General features: G+C 32.1%; 1 protein-coding gene and 1 pseudogene across 1 annotated transcript; one reads left to right on the forward strand and one right to left on the reverse strand.

Annotated features, from left to right (window-relative positions):
- Window positions 1–1,773: 1,773 nt before the first annotated feature.
- On the reverse strand, window positions 1,774–4,935 carry LOC108225316 (3-dehydroquinate synthase, chloroplastic-like; annotated as a pseudogene).
- A 6,568-nt stretch (window positions 4,936–11,503) lies between these two features.
- Window positions 11,504–13,499, forward strand: LOC135151177 (uncharacterized). The gene has a single exon (XM_064088865.1). It carries the CDS (start codon window positions 11,551–11,553, stop codon window positions 13,279–13,281), a length of 1,731 nt encoding a protein of 576 aa, XP_063944935.1. The 5' UTR covers window positions 11,504–11,550; the 3' UTR covers window positions 13,282–13,499.
- Window positions 13,500–14,148: the final 649 nt, after the last annotated feature.

Genomic DNA, 14,148 nt, shown 5'->3' on the forward strand with positions numbered 1-14,148 from the left:
TCGGTTATCTTATCACACTAATGACAATTGCGATAACAGTCTATAACTCTATATTGACAATATTAATTATTTTTTAAATTATAGTAACATTTTTTTTTTATCAAAGATTGTATGTTACTTATTCAATAGCCTATCAAAAAAAATTAAAAAAATATATTTAAAACTTATAGGATTTTTCATACTGGTGAATTTTAATTTCAAGGACATTTATATTGTAGAAAATCTATACTATATTATAAAAAGCCAACATAGGTTTAATTTGTAATCGTACAAAATTTTGGTTAGTTTTTTTTGGTTAGGCATGTTTTATTGATTTACCCATTTTACCCCTACTAAAAATATAAAGAATACAACTAATAATCAATCTCTTATTAGATTCCAAACCTTAGTTGGTAATTCAAATCTTAGTTTTACAAACAACAGCAAAGAATATCACGGGATCCAAGCATCAGTCTCCCTCTCCATCACACATACAGGTTTAATTTGTAGTCGTACAGGTTTAATTTGTAGTCGTACAAAATTTTGGTTAGTTTTTTTTGTTAGGCATGTTTTATTGATTTACCCATTTTACCCCTACTAAAAATATAGTTTTTTTTGGTTAGGCATGTTTTATTGATTTACCCATTTTACCCCTACTAAAAATATAAAGAATACAACTAATAATCAATCTCTTATTAGATTCCAAATCTTAGTTTTACAAACAACAGCAAAGAATATCATGGGATCCAAGCATCAGTCTCCCTCTCCATCACACATACAGGTTTAATTTGTAGTCGTACAAAATTTTGGTTAGTTTTTTTTGGTTAGGCATGTTTTATTGATTTACCCATTTTACCCCTACTAAAAATATAAAGAATACAACTAATAATCAATCTCTTATTAGATTCCAAACCTTAGTTGGTAATTCAAATCTTAGTTTTACAAACAACAGCAAAGAATATCACGGGATCCAAGCATCAGTCTCCCTCTCCATCACACATACACTCAGCATTCGCCTTTTGTTTCTGTCTCCACCGTGCATAGTAGCTTCACATAAAATCCAATAAAAAGAGGCAAAGAAATAGATCAAAGAGGTAAACTTAATAGTTTTTTGAGTTTTAATTGTTTTTTTTAGTTTTAATACTTTATTATTCTTAATATAATTCTTTTTAACTCTAATTTATTATACAACAAATATTTTTTTTCCTATGAAAAATCTGATTTAAAATTAATTGAACAATATATTAACACATATTAATAACAGAAAAATATTCATAAATAGATAATAAATTGAAAAAGTTAAATTTTTATGAGAAAATATAATTAGTTGGTTATTAATTTAAATTCAATTTATTAATACTAAAATACTAATAAAATGATATTAAAATTTAAATTTATAAATAATTAATTACGAACTATATACCCGCCCGTGCTTTGCACGGGTTAAAGGCTAGTATATATAAATCTGAAAAATAAAAAATCCTTAACAGCATTTAACTGCAACCTTCCTGGTGAAAACTGGTAGTTCATGCATTGTTACATTGTCCTATTCTTTTGAGATTCTTAATAATTTTATTCATTCCCATTGCTGAGACCACAATACCAGATAGCTCAGCTCTCAGACTGAGACTCCCAAATTTCATCGAATAATGTGATGAATAGACGCTCTTGAGTTTGTTAATGTGAACTATTGTTTGTCTGAAGTTCTCTCTAGTTACAGAGAGCAACTCATTGTTATTGTACGACAAAAGATCTACCATTACAAACGCTTAGTACAAATGAAAACACTTGGTTTCAGGACTTGCAAAACGCGTGGAGTGTTTCATCAAGTGCTTTCCTGTCATAATCACCTGTGAAAACACAATTACCTAAAGGGCCTTTCAGAAGAACCAGTCTTAACACACCATCTGCTACCTTTTTATCAAGCTGCCATTGAGAGAAAGAACGAATGAGAGATATTTGGCAGTTTCTGCATAGAGATATTGTTATTGCAAGCGTGGAACCATGCATTTCAATTTTCAATTTCATTCTTACCGCCATGGCAGACTTGAACATCTCTGCAGTCATATTTGCAGGAGGACGAGTGGGTAGTTTAGCCTGCTTTATGATCTTGTTAGCTCGTTCCACAACTGAATTGTCAATCCAACCAAGATGGTATGACATGTCAACAGCCATAAGCTGCAAGTATAAAGGTAATCAGAATAAAAAGGGGTAAACAGCACCGTGCCAACTGCAACAGCTTCTCCATGAAGCCACTCTCCGTAGCCACAAATATTCTCTATTGCCTGCAAATGACACCAAGTTAATAAATTCAAGTTTATTTGTAAAATAGGTAGGCATAGGGCAGATGAATTGAGTGCACAACACAATGTGGCTGATCATATTCTGAAGCTCCAAATATCAATTTGTCCAGTTCCTGGTCTTCCATTTGTGAATGTTTTTGTGTTGGCGTGTGTAAATATAGAGAAAAGCAGAAAACAAGAAAATAAGAGATTTAAAGATATATGGCAGATGAACACAGAGTTGCAGGGAAATACAAAGTGATTACTTGCAAAGAAAGTTGTAATAGAGAGAGTTGACAGAACAGTTAAAAAACCTCGAGAGAGAAAGAGTGGTGGAAACTGGAAATGCATCCTTTTCACGAAAATCAGCACAACAGAATTACGAAATGGACTGGTAGTCTGGTACTACCATTTCCTCTATTCTAGTTATTCCTGCTTATTAATACTACTATTACCACTAAAATAGGCACTTCCTGACAAATGACTGTCAGTGGCACACTAGTGAAAGCTTATATGATTTAACAGATCTGTTTATATAATCTATCACTAATCAGGAAATTTCTCAAACTTACATGACCAAAAGTATGACCCAAGTTCAACGTTGCCCTAACTTCACTTTCCATCTCATCTTGGCATACTATGTCGGCCTTGATTTCACATGACCGCTTGATTGCATAAGCCAATGCATCAGGGTACCTGCAGAAGAGTATATTTAAATTCATAGGTGAAATATCTCCAGAAAAGAATTTATAAGGAACTTGTCTCTAATATATTTATTATCAACAAAGGGTCATTAAAAGCTGTGCAATTATATAAACTACTCCTGCAAATGAAATTGCTGCATTTTTATCTCACATGAGTAATCAGCTACATCAAATATAGTTCACCTGGGCCCTTGCCATTAGAGCATCCATGTTTCTCTCTTGCCATGCAAAAAACTCAGCGTCTGCAACAAGGCCACACTTTATGATCTCTGCAAACTCCGATGCAATTCTCTCTCTGATAATGTGTTCAATGTGTCAGTGTCAATTAGCACACTCTGTGGTTGGTAGATTGTGCCAATTAAATTCTTTCCAAGCCGGTGATTAACTCCAGTCTTACCACCAACTGAAGAATCTACCTGATACATGTAAATAAAAGGGTACCTTAGTATCCTCTTTCATACAACACAAAACACAAATCGGAAGTGGAGAGACAATAAGGATATATCTACAAGCTGTAACTGACCTGTACCAAGTTTAAGTAGACACATTGTCGTAAAGGTCCGAGTAGGGTCTGAGAAAGGTAAGTATGTGCGCATAAATTTATCCCTAATCCTCATTTTCTTAACAAACAAAATTGTTTCTGGGATACATGCACAAACATGGGAGCAAAGTTACGATTTATTTAATAATTTTATTAGTATAGAGTAGGAAGGAACATTTATTTAATAATTTGGATTAAGATTGAATAGAGAATATTACTCACATTAAAAAATTGTAAGAGAAGATAGCTAATAGGAGAAGATAGAAAAAGTTGAATGCACCAAAGTTAAAGGGAGTGGCAGAGGCAACACTGCAAAGGTGATCTCACCATATTTGAAGATTCCTTGGTCCTTTTTCATATCAACTTTCCATGAATCTCGGCACGCAAAGCCTCCCTAGTCCTTGGATCACGAATCTTCGGAATCACATAAGCAATTGATATTAGCAGAAAATTCTGATGAAATGTTGTAATTTCCTCTGCCAACTAAGCCTGCACACTTAAGAGATTCATTTGATAAGTTGTCAAGTCTGTTTCACGGTTTTAGAATCTGCAATTAATTTTGATGCGAAGGGCATTCATTAAGCTGGCATGTTTTACCATACTAACAGTGTAAAGATGGTTTATTTACTATCTGTAACTAGGTTCACATTCAAGTTGAATAGAATGAGCAGTAGTATATGCAGAATTAGGCATGATTCTTCTATATTGATTCTTGGGTCCAAAAGTGTGGTCACAGATCCCATACCTTACAAAGTGCAGTCCCCCAATCCTAGAATGCTGGAAACAGGCACACACATAACCCCATTAAACTGAATAGCACTTGGGCTGTGTTCACTTGGATGGAATGGAATGAGGGGGGAATGAAATGAAAAATTATATAGAAGTTTTTAGGAGAAAGAAGAAAGTATGAGATAATAGTGACAAGATATGAATGTAGTTAAATTTCTTGTGAGAAAGATTGTAAAGAAACATGATGTAGAAATGGAATGAGCATTCCTTCCAAAACATGTGGGTTAGAATTATAGTTAAAATAGTAGGATTGGAATGATTGAAGGAATGAAAATCATATATATTTTCTTTGATCAACACCATTTTCGAGTACAAAATTCATTCCATTCTCCCCTCATTCCATTCACTCCAAGTGAACACAACCTTGGAGTTGTGTGTCTGAGGTGCCCTTTTTCTAGTTGTCACCACATGCTACTATGATCCCGATCGATGAACCAACAAACATGTTAAATCTTGTGTTAATCAGTCAAACATATTTTATCTTCAAATTAAAGCTGCTTGTACGAGCCACATCAGTAAAGCTTGTAACTTTGAGTACCATCCAATAACAAGCCGAGTTCAAATTCGCCACACCAGTGAAGTCTGCAGCTCTGGGAAACAAAGGATTTGTTTCTTCACTTTCTGGTTTGAGCTGGACCATGACCAAACACACAAATTGATGTCTTTGATGTCACCTTTAGCTTTTTCTCCGAGTACCTCCTTGCCACAGAATGTCCCAAGATGGAAAAATGTGTGTAAAGAAATACCCTTAAGGAGTGGGAAATGAGGCTAATTCAGATGTTGATTTTTATCTGTTAGAAGAATTAAACCAGGATATGCCATCTGCTAGTTGAGATGTTGTTCCAGGTTATAGCGGCAATGGGCAGTCATTAGGAATTCACCTTAAAAAAAGAAGACGAGAAGGATTATATATTAATGAAACTAAAAGAAATATCCCTTGCACGTCATCATTCAAGTGTTGAAAATACGAATACTGTAAATGATGTGAGCATGGAGCAGAGCAGCATTCCTGAAGGAGCAGAGATATCAAGAGAGAAGGTTGAACCTGATACATACCTCGTATGACTATTCTGATGTCACAAGTCAGGTATCTTATGTTATTATTGTCTAGTATCTGCTATCTTATATCAATTGTTATATCTATTAATCCTTTTGGTGTTCATTTGCAGATGATGAAACAGCTAGAAGAGCTAGAGGATTAATACATGATGAAACATCTTTTAATCCTCGTATCCATAGTATCAACTCAAATCCTACTGAATTCTACCAGGCTACCTATTACTCTTTGTATTTGAGCATGACTTGTATCGGGTGAATAGATATCATGTTAATCATATCTTTATGGCTTTATAAGATACATACATCATTAGCACAACCCTTCTCTCTTGCATTTTGTTGCCAACAGATAATCAAGAATTGATTGCCTTATTCTGTTCCACTTTAGGCGATACTAGTGCGTTCAAGACTCGAGCAATCAATAGGCTCAGAATTTTTTGATTCATGTGCTTTCAAATTATACATATCTCGTATTGAGATTGAATCAATTTATTCGGTTTTGCTTGCAGCCTGCACTGGTTTCTGAAATCTTGTCAGCTTTGTTCATTCTTTCAAATCAGCACTTTCTTTAAGTAGGTCAGGTATGGAGCACATTAAGAATTACTATTAAATCCAAAGCTTCAAAGGATTAGATCAAATTAAGTAGGTCTGCACTAACTTCACAATCGAACTGTGGAACACAATTTACTTCCTAGCACTAGCACACCTTTACTAGACATTTAAATTGGTCAAATTAAACCAATCGTTTTTATCTCTTATAATGCCTTCTCTTTTATCCTCCACCAATGTCCCTTCAATGCTAGTATTTGGTAAATTGTCCTTATCATTATGGATAATTCAAGGCACTTGAAACATTTTCAATGCCATATATAAACAACTGTCATCCTGTTTCTCTTGATTTTCATCTCAAAAAGTTATTAGTCTTAATGTTCTGCTAACCCAACAATTACATTGGCTAAGCTTAAATGTCAGAAAAATGTTGACACACAGGGGACCAGAGATGGAGTCAGAGTATAAAGCCGAAAACATTAGCCAAACCAGCTTATTAGTTACTCAACTAGTCAACTTCTTATTAATTTTCTGCCCCTTGTTCTTTTACTGTGTTTTAGGATAGGCTGGATGGACAGGCAGAGGTTTTGCTTGATCAGTATGAACTCAGTGAGGATGGAACAGTAGCATTAATTAGTGAGGATGGAACAAAATAGAAGTTGCAATAACCATAGGCATTTGCTGCTGATTTTATTAATGATATGTTTGCTTTGTTACAGGTCAAGTTCTCAAACATGAAGGACTAATGATATGATAGCAAAGGTTTTTTCTATTGTCATTCCCCAGCTCCCAAGTAAGCCGAAGATTTGAAATTCATTTTGTAATGATTTTTTGCTACAATATAGTCGTACATCAAGTTTTTTCTGCGTTCTTCATCCAATACAATAATGAGTTACATTATACTAATAAGAGAAGTTTTAGAACAATAGTATAAATCGAAGCAATTAACAAAGATGTGTTCTAATTTATTATAATTTATTAATTTGTGTACACATATAGATATATTCATCGGTTTAATTAATTGCAAATGTAATATGATATTTTATCATATGCTACATATTTAATTAATGAATATGTTTTGACTGTTCAACCGATCTATATTATTAGAGGATAGGAAGCGTTTTATTGCACATACTATTGACAATTTTGCTCATGATTAAAAATAGAAGAAAAATATGTGCATAACTAATTTTGCATGACGCCATCATATTTATTGTAAACATGAGATTTTATTATAATATATAACCTTCTTGCATATTATATGAATTGAGAAAAGAAAACTTATCAAGGTTTTAAATTATATAGAAATATATTTCAATATTTTTAATCATGATTTATAGTCCAATTTTTCAGTTTTATCTTTATATTAGCATTAAATTGAAATGTTACAATATAAAATTTACTATAAATATTACTTTTTAATTGTTAATATATTTTTAGAGGGTCGTTACATAGCGCGACTTCTCAACAAATCATTAATCAATATATTTATATAAAGGAGAAGAGATAGGTATAAATATAAAAATACAAATTTTTTTTTTTTAATTTTGAATATATTGAATCATCATATACTTATATAAAGCAGAGGGGCGTGCAGGTGGTGCCTCTCAAATAGTTTCATTATATTTTTTCTAATTTTCTGAAATTTTTGAATTATAAATATAAAAATACAAATTACCTTTTTTAATTTTGAATATATTGAAAAAAAGTTTCAAAACTGCAGAGAAGAGCGAGGGGCGTATCTATTTTTTCAAATTTTCTAGAATTTTTGAATTATATATATATATATATATATATATATATATATATATATATATATATTACCTTTCTAATTTTGAATATATTGAAAGAAAGTTTCAAAAATGTCTTTTTCAGTATTGAAAATACCGTTTTTCGGTTTCAAAAATTATTGGGAGGCAATTTCAAAATATAATATTGGTAAGTTTTATTTTTCTAATTTTTTGAAACTTCTGAAATCTATTTGAAATTATTGGAAAGATTTTTGAATTATAATAGTTGGACAGTTTCAAATTATAATATTAGCAAGTTCTATTTTTCTAATTTTCTTAAACATCTAAAATTTATTCGAAATTATGGGGCAGGAAGTTTTATATTATAATATTTACTAGTTGATAACCCGTGCCATGCACGGGTTTAAATAAAATTTTAAAATTTGTTATTTATTGGAAGAATAATGTCTTTTTTAATTACATTATCATATTTTTTATTATATTTATTTAAATTATTGTTTTTAAATGATATTTAAATTATTATTATTTAATATAAGACTTTCTATATATTAAAATTTGATCCTACTTTAAAAAAAATTTATAACAATATGGGTCCCTGTTGTATGGAGTCCACAAAATAAAAGTATTGGAGTTCAAAATTATATAAAAATAATCTACTCGTTTCAATTTTAATTTTTTTAGTCTACAATATTTGTAAACATTTGACAATTTGCAGGTTATGTTCTACAATATAATCGTTGCAATCAAAATACAAAACAATTATTTTATAAATCACTAAACACTATATATGTTCTAAAATATAACTCATAAGTAGAATAATGATCTTAATGTTGAAAGATGTTAATGATTAATTAATAGTTATATATTTTAAACTACTTAAAGATGGTAAATTATATATAAAATTTGAATAATTAAAGATATTATCTATAATTAAACTAAAAGATTATGACTGGTACTTACTGCGGCTTAAATGCGGGACTTTATGGAACTTAACTCTAACAGTATGTTTTATTTTAGTAAAATTACTATGTTGTTTGATGATTTTTAAATTGTGAAAATAATATTCAAGATCAACACATATAAGTTCGTTTATAGCATCTTTAATCTTGAACAAAAAATCAAAATTTTAAGTAGCAATTATTTTATTCATTTAATAGGCAAACATTATATATAATTCTATTTGGAGTTTTTGTAGATCTAACAGGTGTTGTAGTTATTTGATAAACTAATATTATAGTTTGACAAAATTAGTTAACTTTCCAAAAGTTATGTGATATCAAATATTTTAGAGTTTCGGTTCTTTTATTATATACTGCAATATGGACAATGACTTTATTTTCCTTGAATTCACCATCTTATTCATCTTTTTCACAATCTTTTGAAAAACGGGTTAATTATCAAATTGGGCACTCGCTTCACACCAATATATCATCCGGACCACTCTCAAAATTTCGGTCTCATTTAAAACACCGTTTTCAAAAACTATATCAGTCTTAAAAATAAAATGTTAAATTCAAAAACAAATCGATAGTTTGAGAAGTGTTACTCATGGGGATCTAACACAGTAGGCTATAGAGATTATGTAGGTACGATTAATTGAATTTTCGAGTCCAAAAATTAGGTTAAATTGATGGTGGGAGAGATGGGTTATGAAAAACCCTAATAATCCATATAGCGCCATTTTTTGGACGCGGAAATTCAATTAATCGTACCTACATAATCTCTATTGCCAACTGTGTTAGATCTCTTTGAGTAACACTTGTAAAACTGTTGATTTGTTTTCGAATTTACCTTTTTATTTTTAAGGCTGATACAATTTTTAAACACGGTGTTTCAAATGAGTTCGGAAATTTGAGAGTGACCCATATGATATATTGGTGTGAAGTGAGTGCCCAATTTGAAAATTAACCCTTTGAAAAACACTGAATGATAATAATAATTATTATTAAAAAATATATATGACCAAGTTTTTTGGTACTTTGACATCAATATTGAATTTTGTTTATTTTAATTCTGAAATAAGATAGAAATTTTATAGATTTATTTTGTAAATTAAATTGCATAAGTTTTAAAAATTAAAACGAATATTTGGCGTATGTCTAGAGTTTCGGTTTTTTTATTATATGTTGCAATATGGACAATGGCTTCTTTTCCTTTGAGTTTCTATTTGTCAAGTCACTGGTACCACCACCTTATTCAACTTTATTGCAATCTTCTAGAAAAACACTGAATGATAATAATTATTATTATTAAAAAATATATGATCTATTTTAATCTGAAATATGATAAAAAAAATTTAAATTTATTTCGTAAATTAAATTGTATGAGTTTTAAAGAGTAAAACGAATAATTTCGTTGACATTATTATTCTATTGATAGGATATTATATTAATATAAATATGAACTTCTTATTTATTTGAACTTTGAAGCATGATAAAAGATTTATAGAGGTTTTCCGCATATTAAATTTTCTGAGTTTTAAAAAATTAAAACAAATTATTTTGCTGGTAATATATTTTTATTATATTTTTATTAGTGAGATAATTGTTATAATACAAAATTCTGTCAAATATAGAAGTTTTTCGATAATAGTAATAATTGTTAAATAAAAAATAATATGATGATAACCAAATTTGATATGAATTTTATAGAACTGTTTCATAAATTAAATTGTTAGCGATTTAACTGTGCGAATAGGATAAATGTTATATTATAAAATCCTAAACACCATAAAAGTTTTTAAATAGTAGTATAATAATCTTAACCAATATTGAAATTTTTAATAATAAAATCTGAATCAATATAGAAGTCTTTTCATAATTATATAATAATAATTATAAAATCTTAAAAATGTATATTAATAAGTATAAAATTCTCACAATATGAAAATCTTTTCATAATTTTATATTGATTATTGTTACTAAATAAAAATTTATATAACATTGTCCTAATCAATATTGAAGTTTTTAATAATAAAATTCTAATCACTACAGTAGTCTTTCACTGTCCTAATGAATATTGATGTCCTTAATAATAAAATTCTATTGAATATAGAAGTCTTTTGATAATAGTAGAATAATGATTATAAAATCCTAATCAATATGAAAGTGACCAAATTAAATCCTAATCAATATGAAAGTGACCAAATTTTGATATCTTTGGTAGCGATGTTCTACTGAAATATGGTTTCGCTTATTAATAAGGGATAATTAATTTATAGGTCCTTGAACTTTGGCCCATTTTTGATTCGCGTCCTTGAACTAAGTTTGTCAACATGCGCATCCTTAAACTTTGTAAATTTTCAACTCAGGTCCCTCCGTCAGTTTTTAACTAACGGACGTTATCTTAAATTTGGGGGTTTTTGATTCGTTGATGGATTGATGAAACTGATGGCATGGGAAGTTTCGGGAGGTCAAACTGAAGAGATTCATGTAGGTTTCGATGGCGGAGGATTGCCAAAATGGTAGCCGGAATCAATGGCCATTTTCCGGCCGCCGGAGAGATTGTCCACATTCTGGCAATCCTCCGCCATCGAAACCTACATGAATGTCTTCGGTTTGACCTCCCGAAGATTCATATACCATCACTTTCATCAATTCATCATCGAATCGAAAACCCCCAAATTCAAAACCCTAATTCACTAACTTCCGTTAGTCAAAAACTGACAGAGGGACATGAATTGGAAATTTACAAAGTTTGAGGATGCGCATATTGACAAACTTAGTTCAAGGACGCGAACCAAAAATGGACCAAAGTTAAAGGACATATGAATTAATTATCCCTATTAATAAAGGGTATTTATTCTTCTTGTCAATATTTTGGGAAGGCATAAATTTACCAATTACTCTGGGGTTCATCGAGTAACACAGAGAGCTAACCCTAGATAACCAGTATCATTCATGTCTTCGAGCAGATCAGCCAACACATACACTTTGAATTCTCACTACATCCAACACATTGTGGTAGAATCATGTATGCCAATGTTCAAAAATCTCGTTCTTGATCTCGACAAAGTCCAATATACTTGTTGGTCCATTCTTTTTCGTGACACTGCTCGAACTCATAATCTTCTCCATCATATTGATCCTTCTGTTCCTGGTCCAATACTCTCTACTGCTATCATCCTACTCAGTAAACGTGATGACGTCAGTCAAGACGCGCTCGTTCTCACGTGGATTTATGCCACCATCTCTCCTTGTTTGCTTGCTAGGTTGCTCACTAGAAATTGTACTACAGCCATGGATGCATGGGCATGTTTACGCGATATGTGTCAACAACATGTCCCGAAGAAGAGAAGGTTGATGAGTAATAGTCAGGTGGATATAAAAGAAAAATTGGTAGAGTCATGTGTGTCAAGATTTAAGAATGTGGTTCTTGATCTTTACAGAATCCAATTCACTTGTTGGTCTAGTCTTTTTCGTGATACTGCTAGGGATCATAATCTTCTCCATCGGATTGATCCAAGTTTTGGTACCCCGCCTAATGTTAGTACTGATCATGACATGATAATTCAAGATGCTGTTGTTGTTGCATGGATATATGCCACCATCTCTCCTTATTTACTTGCAAGATTACTGACTCAGAAATCATCGACTTGTGCAATGGATGTTTGGGCACGTCTCCAAGATATGTGTCAACAACATGAGACCGCCATGGAGAAGAAAAGGTCCTTTCAATTTTATTTAAATGAATTAAATCGGGGTTTGGGGAATACTACTAGTGATGATGATGGTACTGTTGATTTAATAAGCAAGTTACCGGATGATGTGCTCGTCTACATGCTATCTTTAGTCAATGATATGAAAATAGTGGGAAGAACCAGCCTTCTTTCCAAGAGGTGGACTCATGTGTGGACTAACCTCATGGATCTAGATTTCAGTGATCCGGTAACTGCTGCCACTCTAAAAGACTGTCGGATGCTTTCTGATATGTATATATTTGCTGACAGGGTTTTTGTTGATTGGGTTAACCGGGTTATAAGGGCAAATCGAGCTCCATATCTCAATACCTTCCGGATATGTTTTCCCCTCCATAGTTCTTATGCTGTTTATTTTCAGAACTGGATCAATTTTGCCTTTGGTAAAGAGGTTCGCAATTTGGTTCTTGTATTTGGATACTATGCTTATCCAAATATCAATTTCCTAAACATATTTACCAGTGATCCTGCCTTGATCCTCAATACTACACTTAAAACTCTTTACTTGGAATCAGTGAGTATAAAAGGACCTCTGCTTCAGTGGGTTTTAACTAATTGTCTCAATCTTCAACGTCTGTCTGTTCATGGCTGCAGGGCCAGTCCAGATGACGCTGCCTCTTCCAAACACCACCAAAGACTCATGGTCTCGTCCCTTACAGTCAAACATGTGGAGTTTGTTTGCTGCTTAAAGTTACTCAACATTAAAACGCTTCATCTATCTGCTCCAAATCTTACTTCCATTGTAGTTAATGATAATGAAGTTGATGTGGAGTATCATAGTATTCCATCGCTTGTGGATGCTACTTTTGGAGGGTCATATTTTCCTCACTTGGATACCTTATGTAGCTTTTCTTCGCAGCTTGAAAAACTGTCCATTGAGTGGTGCAAGGTTAGTTCGCTGCATGCTGTAGTGTATGTGTTGCTAATTGGTTAGTTGCATGATAATTTTCTTGCTCAGACAAGATTACTTGTGTCTGTGAACAACCTTGATGCTTTTGATCCATTTTTATTTTGTAGGTATACCCTGCAGTTACTGGATTTCCGATTTTTGTTAATGTTAAGCAATTGGAGATTGTAGTTGGGCTTGGCTCTCCGGATCATAGCCTTAATATGTCAACCTCCTTGATAGAGGCGTGTCCTTTGTTGCATACATTCAAGTTGAAGGTTGGATGCACCTTTCATATACAATTTTAAATATGATAATTATTTTTGCTATTTACTGATTAGATTCTCTCAATTCTCAGTTAATACATCGCGTATGATATTCAATTGAATTTTTTTCAATATTTGTTTTAAGCCGTCTATACCCTAGGCTCCTCTTACAAGTATTCTCTGGATTCCTTGGAACCTGTGAATTCGAATCCCCTGTACTTTAGCACCTTCTGTTATCATCAGTTGTTGTGTTTTACTCTTGAACTTGTTTGAATGTTGCACTTTTCCCTTGAAGTTGGCATGACAGGCAGATATGACTTGAATTTATGTTGATTTACAGATGAATGCATTTGCTACTCAGATGCAATGGCTCTCGGAGTATGCTCAAAAAAATGTAATGTGTCTGCATCAGCACCTTAAGACTGTAGAGTATGCTGGATTTGCTGGATCTGCATCTGCTGCCGAGCTTGCAATTTGTCTCATTCAATATGCTCCTATGCTCCGGAGGTTCATTTTTGATACTCGTCAAACTGGATATTTTGGACTACCGCCAGAACTTAGTACTTCTGGTACTAAATATCAAATGGCTAGTGCGAGGCATTCAGCATGGCTTGCAAAACGAATTCAATTAACCAGTGGTCATGTCGAT

This window comes from Daucus carota, chromosome 1 (genome assembly GCF_001625215.2).
Source record: "Daucus carota subsp. sativus chromosome 1, DH1 v3.0, whole genome shotgun sequence".
Taxonomy (NCBI): domain Eukaryota; kingdom Viridiplantae; phylum Streptophyta; class Magnoliopsida; order Apiales; family Apiaceae; genus Daucus; species Daucus carota.